Genomic DNA, 21,764 nt, shown 5'->3' on the forward strand with positions numbered 1-21,764 from the left:
TTTCAAAAGTGTTTAAGAAACTTCTGTTAAATGCTTCTAAGTATCTAAAGTAAATGTATGTCCAATTGAGCTAGGAAGCTTTCCATCCTTGTGACTGTATTTGAATAGAACTTTCCTGAATCTTCTCTTCATGGTCATTCAAATTTACTTTTTTTTTTTTTTGCTCTAGCCACAGTAGTTCACGTGAAAGATCCATTATGCTGCAAACCAGACAACCATTTACTGACAAGGACTAAATGAATGAATCTTAAGCTGCTTCCTCTGCTCACAAAAACAAAACAGCAGTTAGTCTGTACCTCAAATCACGACAACACATGTATCTTGAGTCAACTTTTATTATTATACACTTCATATGGCTCATTCTTTCTTAAAAAAAAACACAACACTACAACGCTCATCAAAACAAAAAATATATTAAAACACTAGTAGTCGTTTTCTTTGCAAAGAAATCAAGATCCCCCCCCCCATGCCTTTTGAACATTAACACTGTTCCACATCAAAGAAAACATAAAAACTAATCCACGCATAGCCGTTTAACATTTACACAAAAATTACAACCAAATAAAATAAATCAGAACATAGGTTGTGCAGAGTATCTACAAAACAACAGAATAAACTGATGAGCTTAAAAGAAAGAAAAAAAATATATTCCAGAGATCATTTCCTGCTGGTGTGTATTGTGTAATCTGTACAACACTGGAACTGTTTAGTGTGAGGGGTTCCAACATGTCGGGGAGGGCTTCCCAAAACGCCTCCTGGCTCTAGCAACATCTTGACCTCACTCTTCAACACATCCATTCATTTCAGGAGGGTTTCTCAAAACCAGACCAAAGTCTGTGAAATCTCGCGAACGAGCCGGAAGACTCCCGGTATCTCTTTGCCACTTTGCAAGGCTCGCTCTCTTCACCTGCTCTCCACAGCAGTGACACAAGCCGTTTCTAATGAATTTCAGCAAGGAAATACTGGCAAAGAGCAGAAAGGGAACTGCATAGCTAACGAATTATCAAAAAACAAACAACTGTAGCATTGGCGAATCCCTTTGTGCCACTTAACCCGTGAGGATACAATAATGGCAATAAAACAACACTTCATTAAGTTATTTCTGAAACACTTGAATCTAAAGGATTCAATTCTGTATATGAACACATACTGTACTCATACAGTACCCTCTTGGCAAAGATTAGCCAACAAGTTGAAAAAATAATAATAACCAGCACAAGTAATGCGCTTCATTCTTGTATCAGAACATTTATAAAATGATGCCCAAGTTTTCCCTGAATGAGGAAGAACTACAAGTGGGTATGAACTAGGCTCCATTGTGGCTTCGCAATGACAACAGCTGTGCTCATCTCAGCCAATACAATTTTGTCAACATCCCCACTATACTGTGCAACAGTGCACACGACTATAGTCGGGGGAGCAGGGGATTCACACTTTCAGAGTTTCAGAAGGTAATCTGAACGGGACGGACTGCATCAGACATATCAGAGCAATTCAAAGGCTGCAAAATGAGGTTTTAAAGAGAATACACCCTGCTCAGCAACATGTTTTACAGTGGAGTTTTCCTTTTCATCTCAAAAAGATGGTGGTCAATTATTGACATCTTTGCAAAGAACATCTTTTTGAATCTGTTCACTTAGATTTGGCATATCCATATAGAGTAAATCACAAGATCCATGGTATGCTCCTTAGGGATATTCTGGAACGAATGTAATGCTACTTCTTATGTTTTGATACATCTGCTTCTCATGTATGAATGTGTCTATTTTTTTATTATCAAGGTTTTGTTACTTGGACGGAGCAAAATGCCCATTTGTGTTTACCATTCCAAGCTACATGGTATAAAGTTCATCCAACTGTCACTACTTTGAAGTTTCTTTTATCCACAACACAATGAAGAGACTAACAGCTAAGCCCGATGACACCAGGAAGATTGTTTGAGACTGATGCCAAACAAAACATACACAGCATTCCAAAGAAATACACCATGAATCTGGAGATCTAGATGCTGCACATCTAAAGCACAGTCCAAGTGAAACTGACTGTAACACACAGTAGAGGTCAAGGTGCCAATTTTAGAATAAAAGTAATTACACAAACTCTTCCTGAACAACAGTGGCAAAAAGTTTAAATTTTTTGAGCAAAGAACATAGCTTGTAGCATAAATCTTCAAGTGCTTCTTGAAATTCTCTCTTAAAGAGAACTTTTGGGATACCCTCGTGAAATTTTCAAGCACGGTCTTGAAATAGCGTTTAAAGTAGGTAGACCACTCAGTATCGGGAAACCCACCCCAGGTTGGTAGAAACAGCAGTTGTACTTTGAGACTTCTATATTCAAGACAGAGCAGAACAGAGGCTGCATCCGTTTGTCCTTTTCCCATCATATTACCACCAGGCCCTCTCTCCTTCTTCCTGCCTTAAATATGAACAAATCGCCCATGGGTGACGGGGGTTTTGTGTATTTATCTGAATGCATCACAGATATTGGTGAACTGGAATCTCTCAACACAACCCTTAACTTGGCCGTGTGGTTCAGCATGACCAGGGTTTGTGTTGCATGAAGCTAGGTTACAGTGTTCAAACGCTGCAAATTCCCCTTGCTTATGATGTTCGCCCTCTGATCGCAACATAATAATGACGAAAAGTGGGAAGAATTCAGAACAGCACTCTTTTTATGGGATGACTTTAGGCAAGGAGTGTTGGACAATAGACATATATTTTTTTTTTTAATTAAGGACTAGACAAAAAAATGATGAAGGGACTTCAAATTATCAGTCAACAAAATACTCTGCACATCCTCCATTGTGCCATCCTAATAAACCACAGATGATAATCACAAAGTATCTTTGAGTTCTGATGTAAACCCGGTTTACTGCCTGATCAGGGATCCTAGACCAGTAGTCCTTATGGAGGCTTTACCAATGAAGGGGGCAGGAGTCTTTTGCTCTTCCTCTGGAGTAAGGTGAAATGTTCAAAACACTGCTGGCACTGGTAGTCTGTCTGTGTGTGTGTGTGTGTGTGTGTGTGTGTGTGTGTGTGTGTGTGTGTGTGTGTGGATGTCTCAGTCATTTCTTAGCGTCGGGGGCCGTTGGGTCGTGGAGGAGGGCCACCTGAGAAGAGCGAGAGAGGAGTGGAGAGGAAAATAAGAAGAAAGAACGAAGCTTGTTATACGATGGAAATAACACAATTGCATCCCTGTCCTTTAGAGACAAAAGGGTGAATAAAAGTGGTGATAAAAATCAGAAGTCACCAACCTGGGACGGACAGAAGTGGCGTGCGGACACTCTTTAGAGATGGAGGGGCGCCTCTGGTCCCGTGGGGGCCCCTGGGGCCCGGGTGGTACGGAGGGACGTGGTGGTGCGGGGGCCCGCGGGGTGGAGGGGCGCCATAGGGGCTGTGTGCGGAGGGGGGGCCCCGAGGAGGGGAGGGGCCTCGTGGAGCTGGGGCCCCGAGAGAAGGACCAGAAGCCCGGTGCAAGGACAGCAGGGGAGGAGGTTTGGTTTTGGGATAGGAGCCTGGAGAGAGACCAAGAGAAATATAAGAAACACAGCAGGTCTGAATGCAACGGTCACCCTTCAGTTTACCATCCACTGGATGAAAGGAGAGGAACTTTGTCCTCTCACATGTCAGGTCTTATGTTTTCTATTTTGTATATATATGGATGATATATATGGATTGTATAAGGCACTAGACATGTGGAAACAATGAATGATCAGAATTGGACCCAAATCCCAGAAAAGTAGGTTGTGGGAAGATTAAAATACCCCCTGTCCACTCAACTACTCCATACTCCATATATAAAGGTACTGGTTTGAGGAAAACATAGTAAGCTATTAGGAAGCGACAATCGCCTGCAATGTCAGTTTGGAGTCCTGAGAAAGAAAGATTTTGAAAATCTCCGTCTCCATGGAATAGGTTGGAAAACCACTGCACTAGGGAACACTGTTGATTTATGTTTTCGGAATTTAGTGTAATGCAGTTCCCAAGAAACACAAGTCTCTGACCACACAGCCTGGCTTCTCAAAAACATTTGAACTTTATAGAGCATCTTTATCCGTTGGTTTAACAGTGTATCATTTGGGTTGCAAGAAGCGTTTAGGGAACCCATACTTTCTTGTCTTTGGTGAAGGGTTAGAGCATGTCTTTGGTCAGCCGACACATCTTCTAAATCGTTTTTCTATCCACTAAGTACTAGGATCCGATCTGTTGAAGCCATGAACAGAGTGAGCTAGGATCAGAGCTTCACATGAAATGCAAAAACTAAGTCCAGTTCAACCCAAACCCAAGCGAAAACCCAAGTGAAAAATTCAGCCTGACCCAAGACCATTGCGCACAGGTTTGGCTCGAAATGTCAAGCTCCAGCTGAGGCTCAGACTTGTCCCCTAAGCTAGGCGCCCTGCTTAGAACGTTCTTTGTGTCTTAACTTGTGAGACATTTTTCCAAAAAATTGGTCATGGAAAGGAGGTGGCTTGTTCTAATTTGAAAAAGTCTTGACAAACATATATAAGAACCTCAAATAGTCTAGTAAAGCCCGTCTGTGGTCTAACCTGGTGAAGGCAAGAGAGGAGTGGGTTGAGGTGGGGGGTGGTCCACCAAGGGTTCAGGTAGCGGCCCTGCTGCTCCGGGTCCAGGCTGGGGTTGAGGAGGCCCAGGAGGAGTAGGGAGCAGGGGAGGGGGCTTCCCCAGACCTGGAGGTAACATGTTCCCCCTCTCCCCCTCGATGGTAGAGGCTGGAGGGAGAAAAAGAGGGAGAGATGAATAAAAGAAAGCAGAGCGAGAAAATAAAGAAAGACAGGAATGGTGTGAAGCGAAGAGTGTGAAAGGACCCGAGAAAATGAGAAAGGTCGGTTGCTTTTGCGGTTAGCTGGGTGTGTGAGAGAGGCTGAAATGGGTTAGGGTTATGATTGGGTTTAGGGTTCAGGTTCTCGTAGGTATTACGGTGTAATCGGCGTCCCACCTTGTACGTGGTCCTGCCGGGTACGCAGATACTCCGAGATGGTTCCAATCTCCTCGGGGTAGAGGTGCACCCCCTCGGCCAGCAGCAAGAGGAGCTGGCGGGTGTCGGAGGGCACGGCGTGGCGCTCGATCTTCTCCCGGTCCAGGAAGTCATCCAGCAGCTGTGACGCCCGCGCTGCAATGTCCGCCGGGTCCCTCGGAGGGCGCTCTTTGACGAGTCCGCGCCCGTACTCGGCCGCGACAAAGTCCATGGCTTGGTCCTTGGGCATGTTGCGGTGGACTGGAAGGAAATTGGTAGGATTATTGGTGAGGTGTCAGGGGGCTGAAGGCGGCAAAGTTGAAATGAGAAAAGCCAAAAAAAAAACAGTAGAGACAGCAGTAAAATTATCGGGGCTTCTTACAGGTTTGTGATCCGCTCATTTCATATCGAGATGGGTTTTGTTTTAATGTGATGTTCTGATCAGCAAATTCTGCTGAGGTGATAAATTTATATTTTCGGTGTGATTGGGATTTGTGATTTGTTTTGGGGGGGTGGGGTGGGGGCGGGGGCATGCGATTTGTGTGAGGAATGCATTTACTAGAAAATGAACACATTGCTAGATCGTGTCTTTGGACATTTTAGTTGGTAAGTTAGGATTGATATAATAAGCTTTGAAAATTTCAAAAATGTTCAACGCAGTGTGAGTTAACCTTAGAAGATTTGGTTTATATATATCTATGCAATGAGTAATTCCTTTTTAGACATTTGCTTTGAATATATATTAATGGCTCGTTTTAATGCAGTTTGGTTATATAGACCAAACTCGATTGTTTATTTATATACTTTTGGGTTTTCACACTTTGTGTTGTGAGCTACAGAATGGACTGTAGCGTGTTATGGATACAATTACTTGTGTTGGAACAGTTTTGTTGTTTTCATTTTGTGTTATGCATACTTGTCTGTCTTGTATGTTATCAGTAAAAGCAATTTGAATTGAAAAATGTCAATTTTTAATATCTTAAAAATAACTCAGTTTTTGAGCTGAACTGAGGCAAAATTGGTTGGTTTTAGACACGCTCAATAACTTATGTACTGTATTTCTGTATGATGAAATTATTTTATATGATGTAATACAAAATAACAATACAAAACCATCTGAAAAAAGCTCTTACTTGTATTATTAGTTATGTGTTGGATTTTCTGATCGGTTGTATGCAGTTCTTTGTGGACACTGAAATTGTCACGATAGTTCCACAAATTAAATTGTACAAAAAAAAATTCTTATATCGAGTCGGCTTGAACATATCTACTTTGTTTTGGTATTTGGTAAAACTGAATGAATATTGTGTTAGATGGACAATCCTTGTCTCGGCTTGATAGACTTTTATGGATGAAAATATATCAGTTATTACAATATTTATCATCAACAAAGACAGGGTATTACAATTGCAGAGTGCTGAATTTCAGTATTTAGAAATGTAAACAAATGTGGCATTTGTTTTTATAGGAGTTTTTTATAGCTTGAGTTTGTTTTTAGATATAATCCACTTCAGATCAATGTACATCATATTGACATATGATGTACATTGAAATAGGCCGTCAGTCGAGCTGAGCCTAGAGGAGGAACAGAGGGTTTTAACTGAGACGGTTTAGCTAGATTCGAAGGGATGAGGGGTAGGGACTTACTTTTGAGGGATTCTGAGAATATGATAACCGTGCAGGAGGAGAGAGCTACGTTTGTCTGCTCCACCAGAATACATAACGGGGAGCCATCTGCTCGGACATCCTGCAGGGCCCGGGTCAGGCCCGACTCCGCCTGAAGGTAGAGCATTTCCACTGACAGGCCACGCTCCTGCAAGCACTGTCCTAGCGATTTGGGGTAATCCCTTTGAGAGGAAGAGAAACACTTTGTTAACTTGACATTTATGTAGTTGGTGACCTGCCATATAGAGAAACCTGGTGAATAATGAGGTAATCATAAGGACCTGGCTTGCAAACACTGGCCAAATTATTTGATTAAACCTCTGAGAGAAGAACAGAGGTGGCTTGATTAACTTAGGGGCCGGCCAGACAGAGATTTTATATCCTTCAAAAACAGATTGAGCCAATATATTCTCTATGGGGCTGATACGCTATTTTTTCGTATTTTTTCAAAAGTCGATACAATTTAAACCTTTTTCAAAATTTTCAAAAAGTAAGAGTAACTCGTTTCACTAGTATACAGTTTCCCAGAGTTGCATGAATACCAGCCTACCAATTTGCAAAGACAGAAACAGAACTAGTATGACCTGGCAGAATATTAGTGCAGCGTTTTGTCTTTCAGGTTGGTTGTATATAAACACAATGTTCAAATTGTGAATCCTGATATTTTCAAAAATGCCTCGCTTTTGTTTCACATTCCAATCGGACAAAGAACGGACAGTGAGGGATCAATGTACAAATTTAATGTTTTATCCATTTCTGTCTGGCTGCCCCCCTACAGTGTGCTTTACCAATGAAAATCTAACTTTGACTCATCATTCCTTTTGTGTGGTGGATTCTGTGTGTGTGGACATGATATCCCCCGCTTTAGCCAGCACCCAGGACAGCATGTGCTGCTTTGGATCTCTCATCGATGTGTTAAATGTTGTGAGATGTATTTAGGTAGACCCCTTACTGGATATAAAGACTCCAGAAGAGTTCTGTCAATTTATTATTTGAGGAGAGATTTTTGTTGCCAGGAAATACATGCCTCATTTATCTGGCAAGATATTGATGTTTTTTTTAGAATTCGCAGAATTGATAGTGGTTTATTCAAGCCCATTTGTTAAAAGGAAAAATCCACCCTAAAACAATTTTAACACCGTCAAAAAAAGCTAGTGGTGTTTGGTGGTGTAACTTGTTTTTCTGGGCCCATTTTGTTGTTTGGTGGTGTATTTTTCCCACGGTGCAGCCAAGGGCAGGCAGTCAGTCAGGCATCGTGAGATGATGCACTTCATCAGATGGCCTCAGATGGTCTTTGACTGCGAGATGCAGTGTTCCCCATAAAGAGGCACAAAATCAAAAGTTGGTCAGTATATAGAAATGGATCTAAATTGATCTCTGATGCGCGCATCATGTCATGTTTGTCATATGGAGATGCACACACAGCAGACCAGCAGCACTGTACTCAATCCAACAGTCTCCTGTTGTAAAAACAAAAGTGAAACTTAACATTCCACAATTTTCCCCAAACTCACCTGTGTTAGTAACAGGATTTGTAAACAGCAACATGTACTTTAACGGTAGGTAGCGTTATTGTCTTGTGGTATTTAAGTAACGTCAGTGGAAATAGTTAATTTAACCGTGTCGCAGTGCTTCAGTGCATAGAATTGAATACACGTGCCGTGGGTCTGTACAGGATCTGTGCTTGTTCTTATTCCTGTGGATAACTGGCCAAACATAGACTTTGCGATGTCACTCTGAAACATTTCCAGCACAGCCACAGTGTATGTTTGATAGCAGAATCTAAAACATCAACAGTAAACGTCAGGTTTTGGTGTCTTCTTTCTAGGCTCTCCATTTTGTACCGACGTCCAACAATCACGCAGGAAGAAATCCATCGTAGAAGAGGCAGAGAGACCAATTTCTAAAACGACAGCAGCCTCAATAGACCAGATACACCAAAACCTCTGAGAGAGAAGGGGTGCGCACGATACTTTGCGGGTTAAGAAGCGACTTCCGGATGACAGAAAAGTGTATACTTTGTCTAAAACATTCTATTTAACCCCACAGGTTTTGGTATATTGCAGAGGAACCTTTACTGTGAAGGGCTATGTGACTTGTGCGTGCGGTAGCGTAGAGTCGGTGTCATCAGCGATGTAGCATTAGCTTTAGCTCCCAGCTTCCAAAAGCTGTGTTTTGTGAAAACGGAATACTTTATTGGAACTTGTATGGTAACAATGATACTAAGGGTAAGGAAGAAGGGTGAAAGTTTGAGCCAACAAGGAGCAGCCGTTTGGAAATCGCACACAAAATGAAGTGCCTGGTAGGTGTTTTTGTATCGAAGTCTTCGTTGCTAGTAATGACACGTAAAAATCAAAGCCATCTAGCGTCCCTTTAGGGCTATTCTCCATCTACATCTATAACCCACATTGCAACAAGTTCACAGCCATTCTCTAGGTGTTGTTGAAAGGCATTCTGGAAAATGCAAGAAATCACTAACTGAAATAGAATAGATGAGGCAAGTTGAGGGAAAATGGGTACACCAAAAAGCTAAATTACAACACTTCATCGCAAAATATCTCCTGGAATGCATTGAACATTGCATATTGATGATATACCTATATGAAAAGTGTAAGTGGGTGGATTTTTCCTTAAAGTGAACAGCTACAGTATGCATTTGACATTGCAGTCTCAACTAGGGATGCACTAATACCACTTTCTCATTGCCAAAAAAAAAGTATACAGCTTTGAGTATCTGCCATTAGCCAATTGTTCCTCAGTAGCTACACAGCTGCACACATCCATTTGTATTTTCCATTTGAATGCACTAAACTTGAGTTAGCAAAATTGGCTGCTCTATATATCAGCCCTACTATCAGTTTCTATTCTAAATCATACCCACAGCTTAAAAAAACATCAAAAAGGGAAACACAATGAAATAACCTCATAAAAATATAATACAGCACATACAATAATCAAACCAATAAACTATGTTTTAGGTTTATTCTACCAAAAAACAAGACCTGAAAGTAAATCTGAAGGAAGGAACTAAAATGATGAGAAGCACTGAACCTCTGGATATATTTCAGCAATTCACAGTTACAGCAGCTTGCAACACTAGTTAAACACATTCCTCAGGATAAATACACATTGACTATTTAAATGTGCTGGGGGGTCATTTTTCTGGTAAAATGGCAAGACTGACCTGTAAGGAAATAAATACATTTCCACAACTACATGGAGCAGTGTGACCGATTTACTGAAAAAACAACTCTGAAAAGCTTAATATGACATGACTGAACAATACCATATTACCGTACTTCCTTTTATCACCTGCAGCAGTTTATAACTACACTTCAACGAATGAAGTTTCAGGAACATTTTTCAATATTTGTACACTTCATGTTTTAGACTGACCTACTGTTTATGTCAATGTTCACAATTTCTCATACCCAGTGTTTAAAGCCAAGGTCAGCCTGATATGCTCAATTGAATCAGTGCATCCCTAGTCTCAACAAGGAAAAGACATGAGACAAACAAGCAATTCACTTATGAGTGTGAGCTTATTTAAACTTAAGACAACTTACCTAACTCAAACTGCGCAGTTTGCCTGATATTGCCCCAAAAATGGTTATCAGTGAATAGTTGGTGACGTGGAAGTGAAAAACCAGATGTTTTTGTGCATTTTCAGTAAAGTAGTTAAGAGCATTTTGACCACTTAAACAACCAGTTTGAGCAATTTTACAATAAAGGGCTTTCAGGTGGCGTAACATCCTCTGGCAGCCATAGTGGAGGTCTTCAACTTTGGGCAAAAATAACTGCAACTGGTTGGGTTTCTAAATGTACAACTTGGCTGTTGGCATATTTTATATTTAGATAGTGTCAGCTTGTTAGCTAGCAGCTAACCAGCCCTGCCTTGTTCTGAACACATCTAGCCAACACTAGCCAACACATCTAGTAGAAGCAAACGTTAGCGCTAGTAGTCACAGTTTAACGTTAACATTTGTTGCTTCATTAAATCAGCCTGCTGGCTAGTTAGCTAGCTAGCAATGCCAAACCAGCTGTTCAGGTTAATAACTGAGTCGACTCTTCAAGCTACAGCTCAATGGTGTTTTGGTGTTTTGGAGAGACGAGGCCAAGACAGTTTAACAAGACAGTTTAACAAGACAGTTTACTACGCCCAGTAACCTACATTTACTAACCAACTTACATTTTTTTCAGGTAACTTTCTTTTTCTAGCCCGGTTATATACTCAGCCATTACTTGCACACAGCCAGTTCTCCAATGGACCTCTATGGCAGCACCAGACGTGGTTGATAGATTTGTGACCCAACTGCAAAGCTTCCATTTGTGGAGTTCATCATGCTTTAATGAATTTTTGATGTTGCATTACGTAGTGACGTTAAATCTTCTGTGTACTCCTACTATAAACTAATTTTGAGATCAGATGCAGCAGTATTAACTTTTAAGTGCCGTCCTTGTGTAATCCTATTGCAGCAAAGGGAGTGAGTGCAGAATTTATTATTGTTCAGTTCCGTACAGCACCCATGCTAAAGAATCCACAAAGATGTCATTAATTGATTTATCATGCACACAAAATAACTCAAAATGTGGGCACTGGACCAGTATGTCAGTTCACAATAACAGCCTTTTTTTTTAAATGCATGAAATTGAAGTTGTTTGTGAGAAAGTGCGACCTCAGTCACATTTGAGCTGCACAGTGAATGGGATTGTTTCTCAACAGCATTTAGATCAGAGACTGTATTCAAGAACATTGTGGCTTTGGTGGAGAGGCCGTGTGTGAATGTTGCTTTCAAACTGCGTTACAATGGCAGCCTATACTGCATATTCCTAATGTGCTGACACAAATTTAAACCCAACTATGGTGTGCAGTTATTCATGCAGAGATGATTCGGCCAAGTGTATATTCAGTCTGTTTTCATGCAAGAATGACACGGACGTAATCATATAATGCCACATTTTAATTTGTGAGGAGGTTGTAAAGTCAGTGAGCTGACAGCAAAACACAGCTGTCACCCTGGTTTGTTCTTTAGGTGACATGTTCAATTCACATAGGCTGTTACTTTCTTTACGTTTTGTTTGCTTGATGTCAGAATAAAAACATTTCTGAAAAAGTTCTGGTCCAATGAATGATTAATTTTCCTTTGAATGATAAATTTCCACCATGTGCCTAAATTGTTGTCTAGGCCTTATCTTAGTGTTTCTAGTTTTTCCATGTCCGACTGTGGATGGCAGATAGAAATGTATGTTTTTTGGCCAAATCTGGAACAGTTATAAGGATCCATATTAAATGTGCACCAAAATAAAATATTACAAAATATAATGAAAGAAACAGGTACGTTTTTCATGATTTTATGCTGCAAAATATGCTCCTGAGGACATCAGGAGCATCACAGCCACACAAGATTTCTTGGGTATTAACATTTTTGTTTTCCATGTAAACTCAAATGAAGTGTGCCTTTTGAGAAAAACAACAACAACAACAACAACAAGATTTACCGGTTTGTTTGAATCACTGTAAGAACTCATTACCACACCCAGAAACAATATATCTCATAAATTTCTAAACAGCTTGTGATTGTGTCAAGTGCATAAGTTCTTTGATTCAGTATCCAGAAACTTGCCACAATAACTTTGAACACATATTTGAGCAGGCGCAGCCTTTTCCAGGAAAAGAGTTCGTCACATCAGCCAGAACCATGCTGAGGAATGCTGCCTTATGCTGAAATACATGTGCGGCAATAAAAGAAAAAAATAATGGGAGTGCTGTCCTGGATCATTATTTAGAATGATATAGTTCACATTTTCATACTGGGGTAACACTTTCAAACTATATTAAATGCAAAATCATCTTGACCCTGAGACCATTGGTTCCATTTTTCTTTGAGCTCTACTTTGGCCAGCTCCTTCAGAAGCAGAATGAACTATCACTGATAAAAATAAAGATTAAATCAACTGAGAAATGCCACCATACCCACTGCCATCAGACTTTTAGTCGGTGCTGAAATGGTGCCATTTTATTCAAGTATTTCTAGTGAGAGAAAGGAAAGCCAGCACCTGTACTGTAATTGCTCACACACACCTACCATAAAATTGTGGTGGCGTAACATCCTCTGGCAGCCATAGTGGAGGTCTTCAGCTTTTGGCAACAATAACTGTGAGCAACTGGTTGGGTTTCTAAATGTACAACTTGGCTGTTGGCATATTTTATATTTAGATAGTGTCAGCTTGTTAGCTAGCAGCTAACCAGCCCTGCCTTGTTCTGAACACATCTAGCCAACACTAGCCAACACATCTAGTAGAAGCAAACGTTAGCGCTAGTAGTCACAGTTTAACGTTAACATTTGTTGCTTCATTAAATCAGCCTGCTGGCTAGTTAGCTAGCTAGCAATGCCAAACCAGCTGTTCAGGTTAATAACTGAGTCGACTCTTCAAGCTACAACTCAATAGTTTTGGTGTTTTGGAGAGACGAGGCCAAGACAGTTTAGCAAGACAGTTTAACAAGACAGTTTACTACGCCCAGTAACCTACATTTACTAACCAACTTACTTCCTCTTTCAAGACCGGTTATTATATATCTAGCCATTACTTGCACACAGCCAGTTCTCTAATGGACATCTATGATGGCACCAGACGTGGTTGATAGATTTATGAAGCCTCTATTTGTTCATCATGCTTGAATGATTTTTTGATGTTGCATTACGTAGTTAAATCTTTTGTGTACTCCTCTCCTACTATAAACTAATTTTGAGATCAGATGCAGCAGTATTAACTTTTAAGTGCCGTCCTTGTGTAATCCTATTGCAGCAAAGGGAGTGAGTGCAGAATTTATTATTGTTCAGTTCCGTACAGCACCCATGCTAAAGAATCCACAAAGATGTCATTAATTGATTTATCATGCACACAAAATAACTCAAAATGTGGGCACTGGACCAGTATGTCAGTTCACAATAACAGCCTTTTTTTTTAAATGCATGAAATTGAAGTTGTTTGTGAGAAAGTGCGACCTCAGTCACATTTGAGCTGCACAGTGAATGGGATTGTTTCTCAACAGCATTTAGATCAGAGACTGTATTCAAGAACATTGTGGCTTTGGTGGAGAGGCCGTGTGTGAATGTTGCTTTCAAACTGCGTTACAATGGCAGCCTATACTGCATATTCCTAATGTGCTGACACAAATTTAAACCCAACTATGGTGTGCAGTTATTCATGCAGAGATGATTCGGCCAAGTGTATATTCAGTCTGTTTTCATACAAGAATGACACGGACGTAATCATATAATGCCACATTTTAATTTGTGAGGAGGTTGTAAAGTCAGTGAGCTGACAGCAAAACACAGCTGTCACCCTGGTTTGTTCTTTAGGTGACATGTTCAATTCACATAGGCTGTTACTTTCTTTACGTTTTGTTTGCTTGATGTCAGAATAAAAACATTTCTGAAAAAGTTCTGGTCCAATGAATGATGAATTTTCCTTTGAATGATAAATTTCCACCATGTGCCTAAATTGTTGTCTAGGCCTTATCTTAGTGTTTCTAGTTTTTCCATGTCCGACTGTGGACGGCAGATAGAAATGTATGTTTTTTGGCCAAATCTGGAACAGTTATAAGGATCCATATTAAATGTGCACCAAAATAAAATATTACAAAATATAATGAAAGAAACAGGTACGTTTTTCATGATTTTATGCTGCAAAATATGCTCCTGAGGACATCAGGAGCATCACAGCCACACAAGATTTCTTGGGTATTAACATTTTTGTTTTCCATGTAAACTCAAATAAGAAACAAGATTTACTGGTTTGTTTGAATCACTGTAAGAACTCATTACCACACCCAGAAACAATATATCTCATAAATTTCTAAACAGCTTGTGATTGTGTCAAGTGCATAAGTTCTTTGATTCAGTATCCAGAAACTTGCCACAATAACTTTGAACACATATTTGAGCAGGCGCAGCCTTTTCCAGGAAAAGAGTTCGTCACATCAGCCAGAACCATGCTGAGGAATGCTGCCTTATGCTGAAATACATGTGCGGCAATAAAAGAAAAAAATAATGGGAGTGCTGTCCTGGATCATTATTTAGAATGATATAATTCACATTTTCATACTGGGGTAACACTTTCAAACTATATTAAATGCAAAATCATCTTGACCCTGAGACCATTGGTTCCATTTTTCTTTGAGCTCTACTTTGGCCAGCTCCTTCAGAAGCAGAATGAACTATCACTGATAAAAATAAGGATTAAAGGAACACTTTGCCGATTTTCAACCAGCTTTGTATCATTACAATGTCGGTAGTATATGCAAATGAACAATGTTTACCTTCCCTCCATGTTGCCTGCACCGAGAGCTCCCCGTTCATTTGGCGGCAGAAACCCGGCGGAGTTTTGCCGGCTCGTATGGCTCTCGATCCGACTGTCCGTGGATGCGGGCATACAAAAATGAGTAAATACAATCTGTAGTTCGAATAACAGCCATGTGAGCCGGCACAGCTTCAAAATCTGTTGTTCTTCCGAGAACCAGTGACGTCACTGGTTCGCGGAAGTACAACAGATTTTGAAGCTGCGCCCCAGAGACACAGAGAACATTAAAAAAAACCTGTTGTTGTTTTTCACACTATATCCCGATTTCGGATAGATAAAGATATGGTTGAAAATCTGCAAAGTGTTCCTTTAAATCAACTGAGAAATGCCACCATACCCACTGACATCAGACTTTTAGTCGGTGCTGAAATGGTGCCATTTTATTCAAGTATTTCTAGTGAGAGAAACGAAAGCCAGCACCTGTACTGTAATTGCTCAGACACACCTACCAAAAAATTGTGATCAATATGCAAATTACGGAAGAGAATGCTGGTGTGTGGCCTTTTGGCATTGCAATCACATCCATCATATGAGGTGTTTGATGAACTTGGCTTTTGCCAAATAACTCTGGTTACTTGACAGGTTTAGCAATTTGGTCGCAATAAGAATTTGTCCCAGTCGGCAGGTGAACACATTCCACACAGCTTTACCACATTTCCTGCTTTGTACATTTCATGTTCTGCCTCCTACACCGAGGCCAGAGGGAACTGATAATACACTAGTCCTGTCAGATATGTGAGGAGCTATGACTTTCACACATGCAAATCACCGCTCCCTGTCAAGTCAGTCAACAGCAACAGGTTACCGAAAGTGCTATGGTTAGCTAGATATATTTAGGGCTAAAAATGTTTCTTAAATCCCCTTTTATGTAGCCAGACGCCAGGAAAAAACAATTATCTTCCCAAGAGAAAGACATCGCAGGAAGAGCAGAGGGAGAAGGAGAGAGTGAGAGCGCCTCGCTGGCCAGAACGGTGGCCGTGGTTAAATCATGATGTGGCGAAAGGCGAGGTCAAGATACGCAGAGAATTTCCTAGTTATGCAGACAAGTGAGTGGAATTAGTGTAGGGAAAAGTGAATCTCAAGAAATAAAATCTCAGATCTCAAAGTGGCGGCCTCAAAATGCACTGACATACAAATGGGCCAGTGGTGTCAGTGTTTGGGTTAGTAACTTTGTGGAAAATTGGCCTCAACCCCTGGATGGGATCAGGTCTGGGCAGTTTTTAGAAGTATTTAGAAATATAGACAGGGAAGGTAATTTATCGAAGAGAAATTAAACTCTGTGCCAACAACGGTACAGTCACAAGAGCACTTCATGCTTGAACAGATCACTGGGGTGTTTTAATTGTATGGCTGTTGCATTGTGTGCCATAATCCAGGGAGCGCCTCGTCATACCAGGGATGATCTTGTATAAACAAAGCCATATTACATGTCAATAGCATCTAAGCCTCAGGTAACCCTGGCCTTGACTGATGCTTGTAATGACAAGAACAATGATGTGAGCGATCCCCATAGATGACACCAACAAGCCCTGACACTTACTGTTGCCTAAAGCCTCTACGCATCATAAACTAACCCTAACCCAGTGAAACCAGAGGGTCAGGTAGTGGGTGTGCCATTGCAGCCGAGCCTCCATACAGTGGGGGAATGTTGGCCAGACCCAGCGCGCATTACTATGATTTATGTATTTTATGTTTCATTGTGTCTATTAAACAATCGAATGGTTTCAAAATCAGGAGGACTTTACTGCCATATTGGATCAGGACCGTTGAGGCAGGACTGACTCTCATGTTAACACATTATTTCTCATATGTATAATCAGTGGGAGAAAAAAAAAAAACAATCTCCACCTGCTTAAACATGTGGGCCTATATATAGCAAAGAAATGGGATGGAGTATGAGTTATCAAACCCTATATGTTCATGTAAAATTCACCCAACCCTTCCGCTCCAAAATCTCAATTGTTTTTGTCGTTTTGACTTTTGCTGTCAGTACTCACATGCACTGGTTGGTGACAGAGAGGACCACACAGTCGGCCGGCTTCCTCTCCTCCTGCACCTGCCTGTAGAACTTCTGGTACAGGGCTTTGCGTCTGTCTGCAGGGCTGGAGCCCTCCGGCTTGGCTGTGGGGCGGAGGGGGGGATGAGGAAGGAGAGGGGAGAAGGGAGGTACAGGGAGAAAGAGAGGAGAGAGGGGAGGATAGAAGAGAGCAGGACAGGTTGGTCACATTGTATCTATGCGGGTTAGAGCGTAATAATACAATGTGTTGTGATTTTGCAATACAATTGTGCAGGAGACGTTCAAATGCAGCCAAACTCAAAATTTTGGAGATTTGATTCTCTTGACAGAAAAATATAACCAGCAAAAAACATTCAACCAGAACAATCTGCAATGTCTATAGAGTTTAAGTGAATTAGATATAGAGTGAAGAATTTTGAGTGAAATTCAGCTCCATACATCTTGTCAGACATAGTGAAATTATAATTTTACTGTCCTTTACCAGGCTTAATGCTTCTGGTTGTTGTTTTGCATTCCTTGTATCTTACTCATTAGCCTACTTGTGCCAAAGCTTGTCAAAATCAGAGTCAGAGTTTTAACAATTGATAGTCTCAAAATCTTGTTTTTTCAGGTGAATGGACACGGAATGACCATTAAGGAACATCACTGCGGAAAATCCCAAAACAGGAATCTGGTCGTTCCAGTTATCTGAAAGTGGTCCGGTGTGTGCAGAGAAAGTACCGCACACGTTTTTGTGTGTCCATTTTCTGGTGTTTCCACTCTTAGTTTAACTGGTTTGTTTGAAATAAGAACAAAATTTGTCTATTTTTAGTGATCAGTGCGAAGAAAAAAGACTCACCATTTTGTTGATGCTTGTAGCCCTCATACTTCACGCCTCCGCTGTAGTTGTGCTTTTGGTCGAGCTCTTCGTAACTGAAAGAGCAGCAATGAAACAGAAGCATCTTTTAATGCACTATCATGAAAAAGGCTTACTGTTCACCAGGTCCACCAAAGAGGGTCCACCAAAGAGGTCACCGTTTCTTTTAGGCCCCCACAGCAGTGTGCTTTAATAAGCCTGGGTCCCAGAATTAAATGCACTCTTGGTATTTATTGGCAATGCACGCAAGGCCAAATATTTGGTTGGCATGGTGTTACTCAACCCAAATCACTTTTGTCAGTTTTTTTTTCTCTCTCTCTCTCTCTCTCTCCATCAAAAACAACCGTGCCAATCTAAGCAAACAAATCCATCCATCAACCTAAACAGTGGCACCTGTCTCAACCCAAGGATCAGAATCTGGCAAGACAAGTGTGCCTGTGCATGCGAAGTTGGGAGCTGGGGATTATCTTTAGCTTTTATACTATCCTTGATTGGGCACAGAATGACAATATTTTGCATCACTCGTGGCCTCACAAGCCCTCAAAAGCCCTTTGCTTGAATTGTGAGCCAAACTACAGGAACAAAGGCGTAACTATCAGTTTACTTTCTGTTCTCAGCCATTGTGTGATGTTGAGAAATGCCAGTGTTGTGTTAACTGACTCAGTTCATTTGGCAAGGACCCAGGTGACTCACTGGACAATCCTATCACTCTGAATGTGTGACATTCTAATAAACCTCATGGAGGCCATACAGCTGTAAAGACTTGAAATGTAGGACACCTTTGAGTAAAACACACCTCTGCAGTAGCCTCGCACTGTGAGACAGATTGCACAATAAGAAGGACAACAATAAATGTGAATTGATTTAGGTAAACTGCTTCTGTATATTACAATAATTGGCAGACAGCTGAAGAGCCTCGTCCAGAGCGGCTGCACCACTCACTCAGTTTGGGTGCTGGACTGATATGAATCACAAGCCTGTGTGTTAACAGTATGCTGTGTGACTGGAGGCATTTTAGACTCTCCGATAGGTGCCACAAGCTAACTTATAATACATTTAAGATTAAGAAAAGGCCTGTCAACATCAGACGCAGCTACTCAAGCGTGGATGGAACACAAACGTACAGCTTCCCAGTAACAAGTGGGTTACAGTCTGCGTAATCGTGCATACTATTGGACTAATGAATGTTAGGCAACTGTGGCTTTAGCATCTTCAACTGAGTAATGTAAATGTGACGCTGTTACCTATCGAGTGCATCCTTGCGCTCCTCCGTCCTGTCCTCTCTGGTGGGGTACGGCGCTGCTCGCCGAAACGATCGGAGGGGTTGAGCACTGCACAACACAAGAGGCAGATGTTCTGAAGCTTGCAAAACTACCGTTAACTATCTGGTGCAAGGAGGCTAGTTATCGGCTGCTCAGATCTTCCACTGTTTTGCTCTGCGTGCAGCTGCTTACTTAGCACGTTAGCTGGTAACGCGAAACCCGCTTGCTGCGAGGAACCATTTTACTCACCTTCCATTTGGGTTGGGTTGTGTCCGCCTGCCAGCTGCGGGCGATTTTGCCCAAGAAGACATTTTCTCCGTTTCTTAACTTCACCCTAATACACCCAGACGTTTAATCACAACGCCAGAAGAAGAAGAATGCCTGGTTGGTTGATTGTTGAACTACTACACTGTCGCTGAGAGGAGGAGCTTCCACTGTAACCCCATTTCCGCGTACCACCTACGTCGTCATGTGCGACAGGAGTTTGTTTTCAAAGGGTCCACTTGTAATTTTTACCGGCGTACGCCGAAACTAGCCGGGGTAGGCGGAGTCAGCACTTGATGACAAATGGGCTAGATAAACGGGCTAGGCCGCGAAGTGCGCCGGATGACCCGCTCCAACCTGACGACCAAAACCAGACAAACACTTGCAGGGCTGAGGGTTTTCTCCTCCAATACAGGATTTAGCTGCTAATGCTTTTCTACCCTTGTATATATATGTTTTGTTGCTACACCACCCATAGCTACTGAAATAAGGATTTTGTTGTGTGGTTGTTGTGGAGCACGTGACGCGCTGCCGCGGGGTGCCTTTGTGTACTTCATTTTAGGTAGGCTCCGCCTACGCTGCCTACGTCAAACCCGAGCGCCCCGGCGTAAATAACAAGCGCAGCCAAAGTATAGGCGTTAATGTAAAAATTAAGAGATGCCTGTTGCAGATAATTTGGTTTATGAGATATAACCTGTTTGCATATATCTTGCATGACAACATATGAGGTTTCTTTGGACCAAATCCAGTGTCCTAACAGTATCCTTAACATCTAGAGCTAAAATGTATGTTTTTGTAATGAGTAGTTTTTGAGAAAAACAACTTAATTTCAGGTGTGTGCCAGGTTAGTCGCTGTGGGGGTAAAGAGCCAGAGGAGATCAGAAGATAGGCCTTCTTTATGCTTGCTATGAGGGGAAGCATCTACATCTACATCCCTCTAGATCTGCTGAAGTTGCTAAGTGACTGTAGGACTTTTATTAGACGCTTGTTGAACTGTTCGAAATGCCCATTGTAGTAACCTTCATAGGCCAGCTGAGGGCGCTAACATCACTCTTAACGTACCATATTGCATGATAACACTGTTGTAAACACATACACATAAACGCAGTCCCTAATCATTCAAAACTATCACTAAACACATACAGCTTTACTGAAATAACGTCTTAACTAATTTCAATTATTATTGCTTTATTGTTTTATTTGTTGTGAGTTGCTGTGAATTGTGGTGCCTAAACTTAATTAATACTTAGAACTACTTTATAACTTACTGCTACTAGGCTATAATTGCTAACTTCAACACAACAACTCACAAACAATTATACAACAATAATAATTATACTAGTCGACTCCTATCTCCTATCTATCTAGCTATCTAGCTATATTGGGTCATATTATTGGCCATGCTAAAACAGGCAATGTGTTCTTAATATCTATTCCTATTATTGCATGCCTTATGTTTTATGTACATTTGCAATGTTTGTCATGTTTGTGTGTGTGTGTGTCTGTGTGTGAGAGAGAGACAACTAGGCCCATATTCTCACTCCAGCCTGTGACTTGAATAAAATTTGGAAGTAACAATACACTGCTACTTTTAATTGAGTCAACACTCTATCCACCCTTATACTGATAACCATACAGGATGGAATGGATTCATCTGTATTTTTTGAATATTGACTAATTTTTGTTTTTATCAAAATGAATAGATATAGCATTTTGGAATTAAACTTTTCCATATAGATCAATGAGTTGATAATTCCTATATCTGGTGCATACAAGGGGGAAGGTTGCTAATGGATGTCCTGCATTCTTTACTTTTTTTCATTGGTAGATTTTTGGAGACCTGAAGGAAAACAGTTTTTTTTCCAGGTATCCATCTGATTGTCAATTTCTTTAAATATTACACTTTTCTTAAATATTATAAATACACTACAAATATACATAAAGAAAATAGAATACATTTACAAAATAAAAACTTTGTAAGTTTGATCATGGAGAATGAAAAACATTATCACAATGGTTTACAATAGACACTTTTAGGAGCCCAGGAAAAGGACAAAATTCCCAATTAAACGTGAGAAATTTTGGAAGCCAATATCAATTAAAAATTACGTTTAGGTATATGAAACTTGCTCCTAAGAGAGACTTTACGATCAAAATAAAATAAAAATCTTTACAGGTCAAAGTAAAATTATGACCTGTCTTAGGCCTACTTGGGAAATGTGTAATACAGTGGCAACAAAAAAACAAGTGAGGGAGGGAGTCAGGTGTCTATGGTGTCTGCTGTCGAGCACCTTTCATTTGTATCGCTCGCAGAAGCTCGTGCATTTGCACCGTGAGCGCGCCGCGGTGGTGACAGTCGCCA

The 21,764-nt window shown here is 40.9% G+C and overlaps 1 protein-coding gene across 2 annotated transcripts; it reads right to left on the reverse strand.

Annotated features, from left to right (window-relative positions):
- Positions 1-325: 325 nt before the first annotated feature.
- LOC139914057 (nuclear receptor coactivator 5) lies at positions 326-19,529 on the reverse strand. Of its 2 annotated transcripts, XM_071902266.2 has the most exons (9): positions 19,388-19,498; positions 19,121-19,207; positions 17,859-17,932; positions 17,001-17,124; positions 6,622-6,821; positions 4,957-5,235; positions 4,547-4,729; positions 3,254-3,514; positions 326-3,109 (listed from the first exon to the last, which is right to left on the reverse strand). In XM_071902266.2, exons 1-9 carry the CDS (start codon positions 19,447-19,449, stop codon positions 3,072-3,074), a joined length of 1,308 nt encoding a protein of 435 aa, XP_071758367.2. In that variant the 5' UTR covers positions 19,450-19,498; the 3' UTR covers positions 326-3,071. The 2 variants fall into 2 exon arrangements, with proteins under 2 accessions (XP_071758367.2, XP_071758368.1); XM_071902267.2 differs by lacking the exon at positions 19,121-19,207 and having other exon boundaries at positions 19,388-19,529.
- Positions 19,530-21,764: the final 2,235 nt, after the last annotated feature.

The sequence above is a fragment of the Centroberyx gerrardi genome, chromosome 4 (assembly GCF_048128805.1).
Source record: "Centroberyx gerrardi isolate f3 chromosome 4, fCenGer3.hap1.cur.20231027, whole genome shotgun sequence".
Taxonomy (NCBI): Eukaryota; Metazoa; Chordata; class Actinopteri; order Beryciformes; family Berycidae; genus Centroberyx; species Centroberyx gerrardi.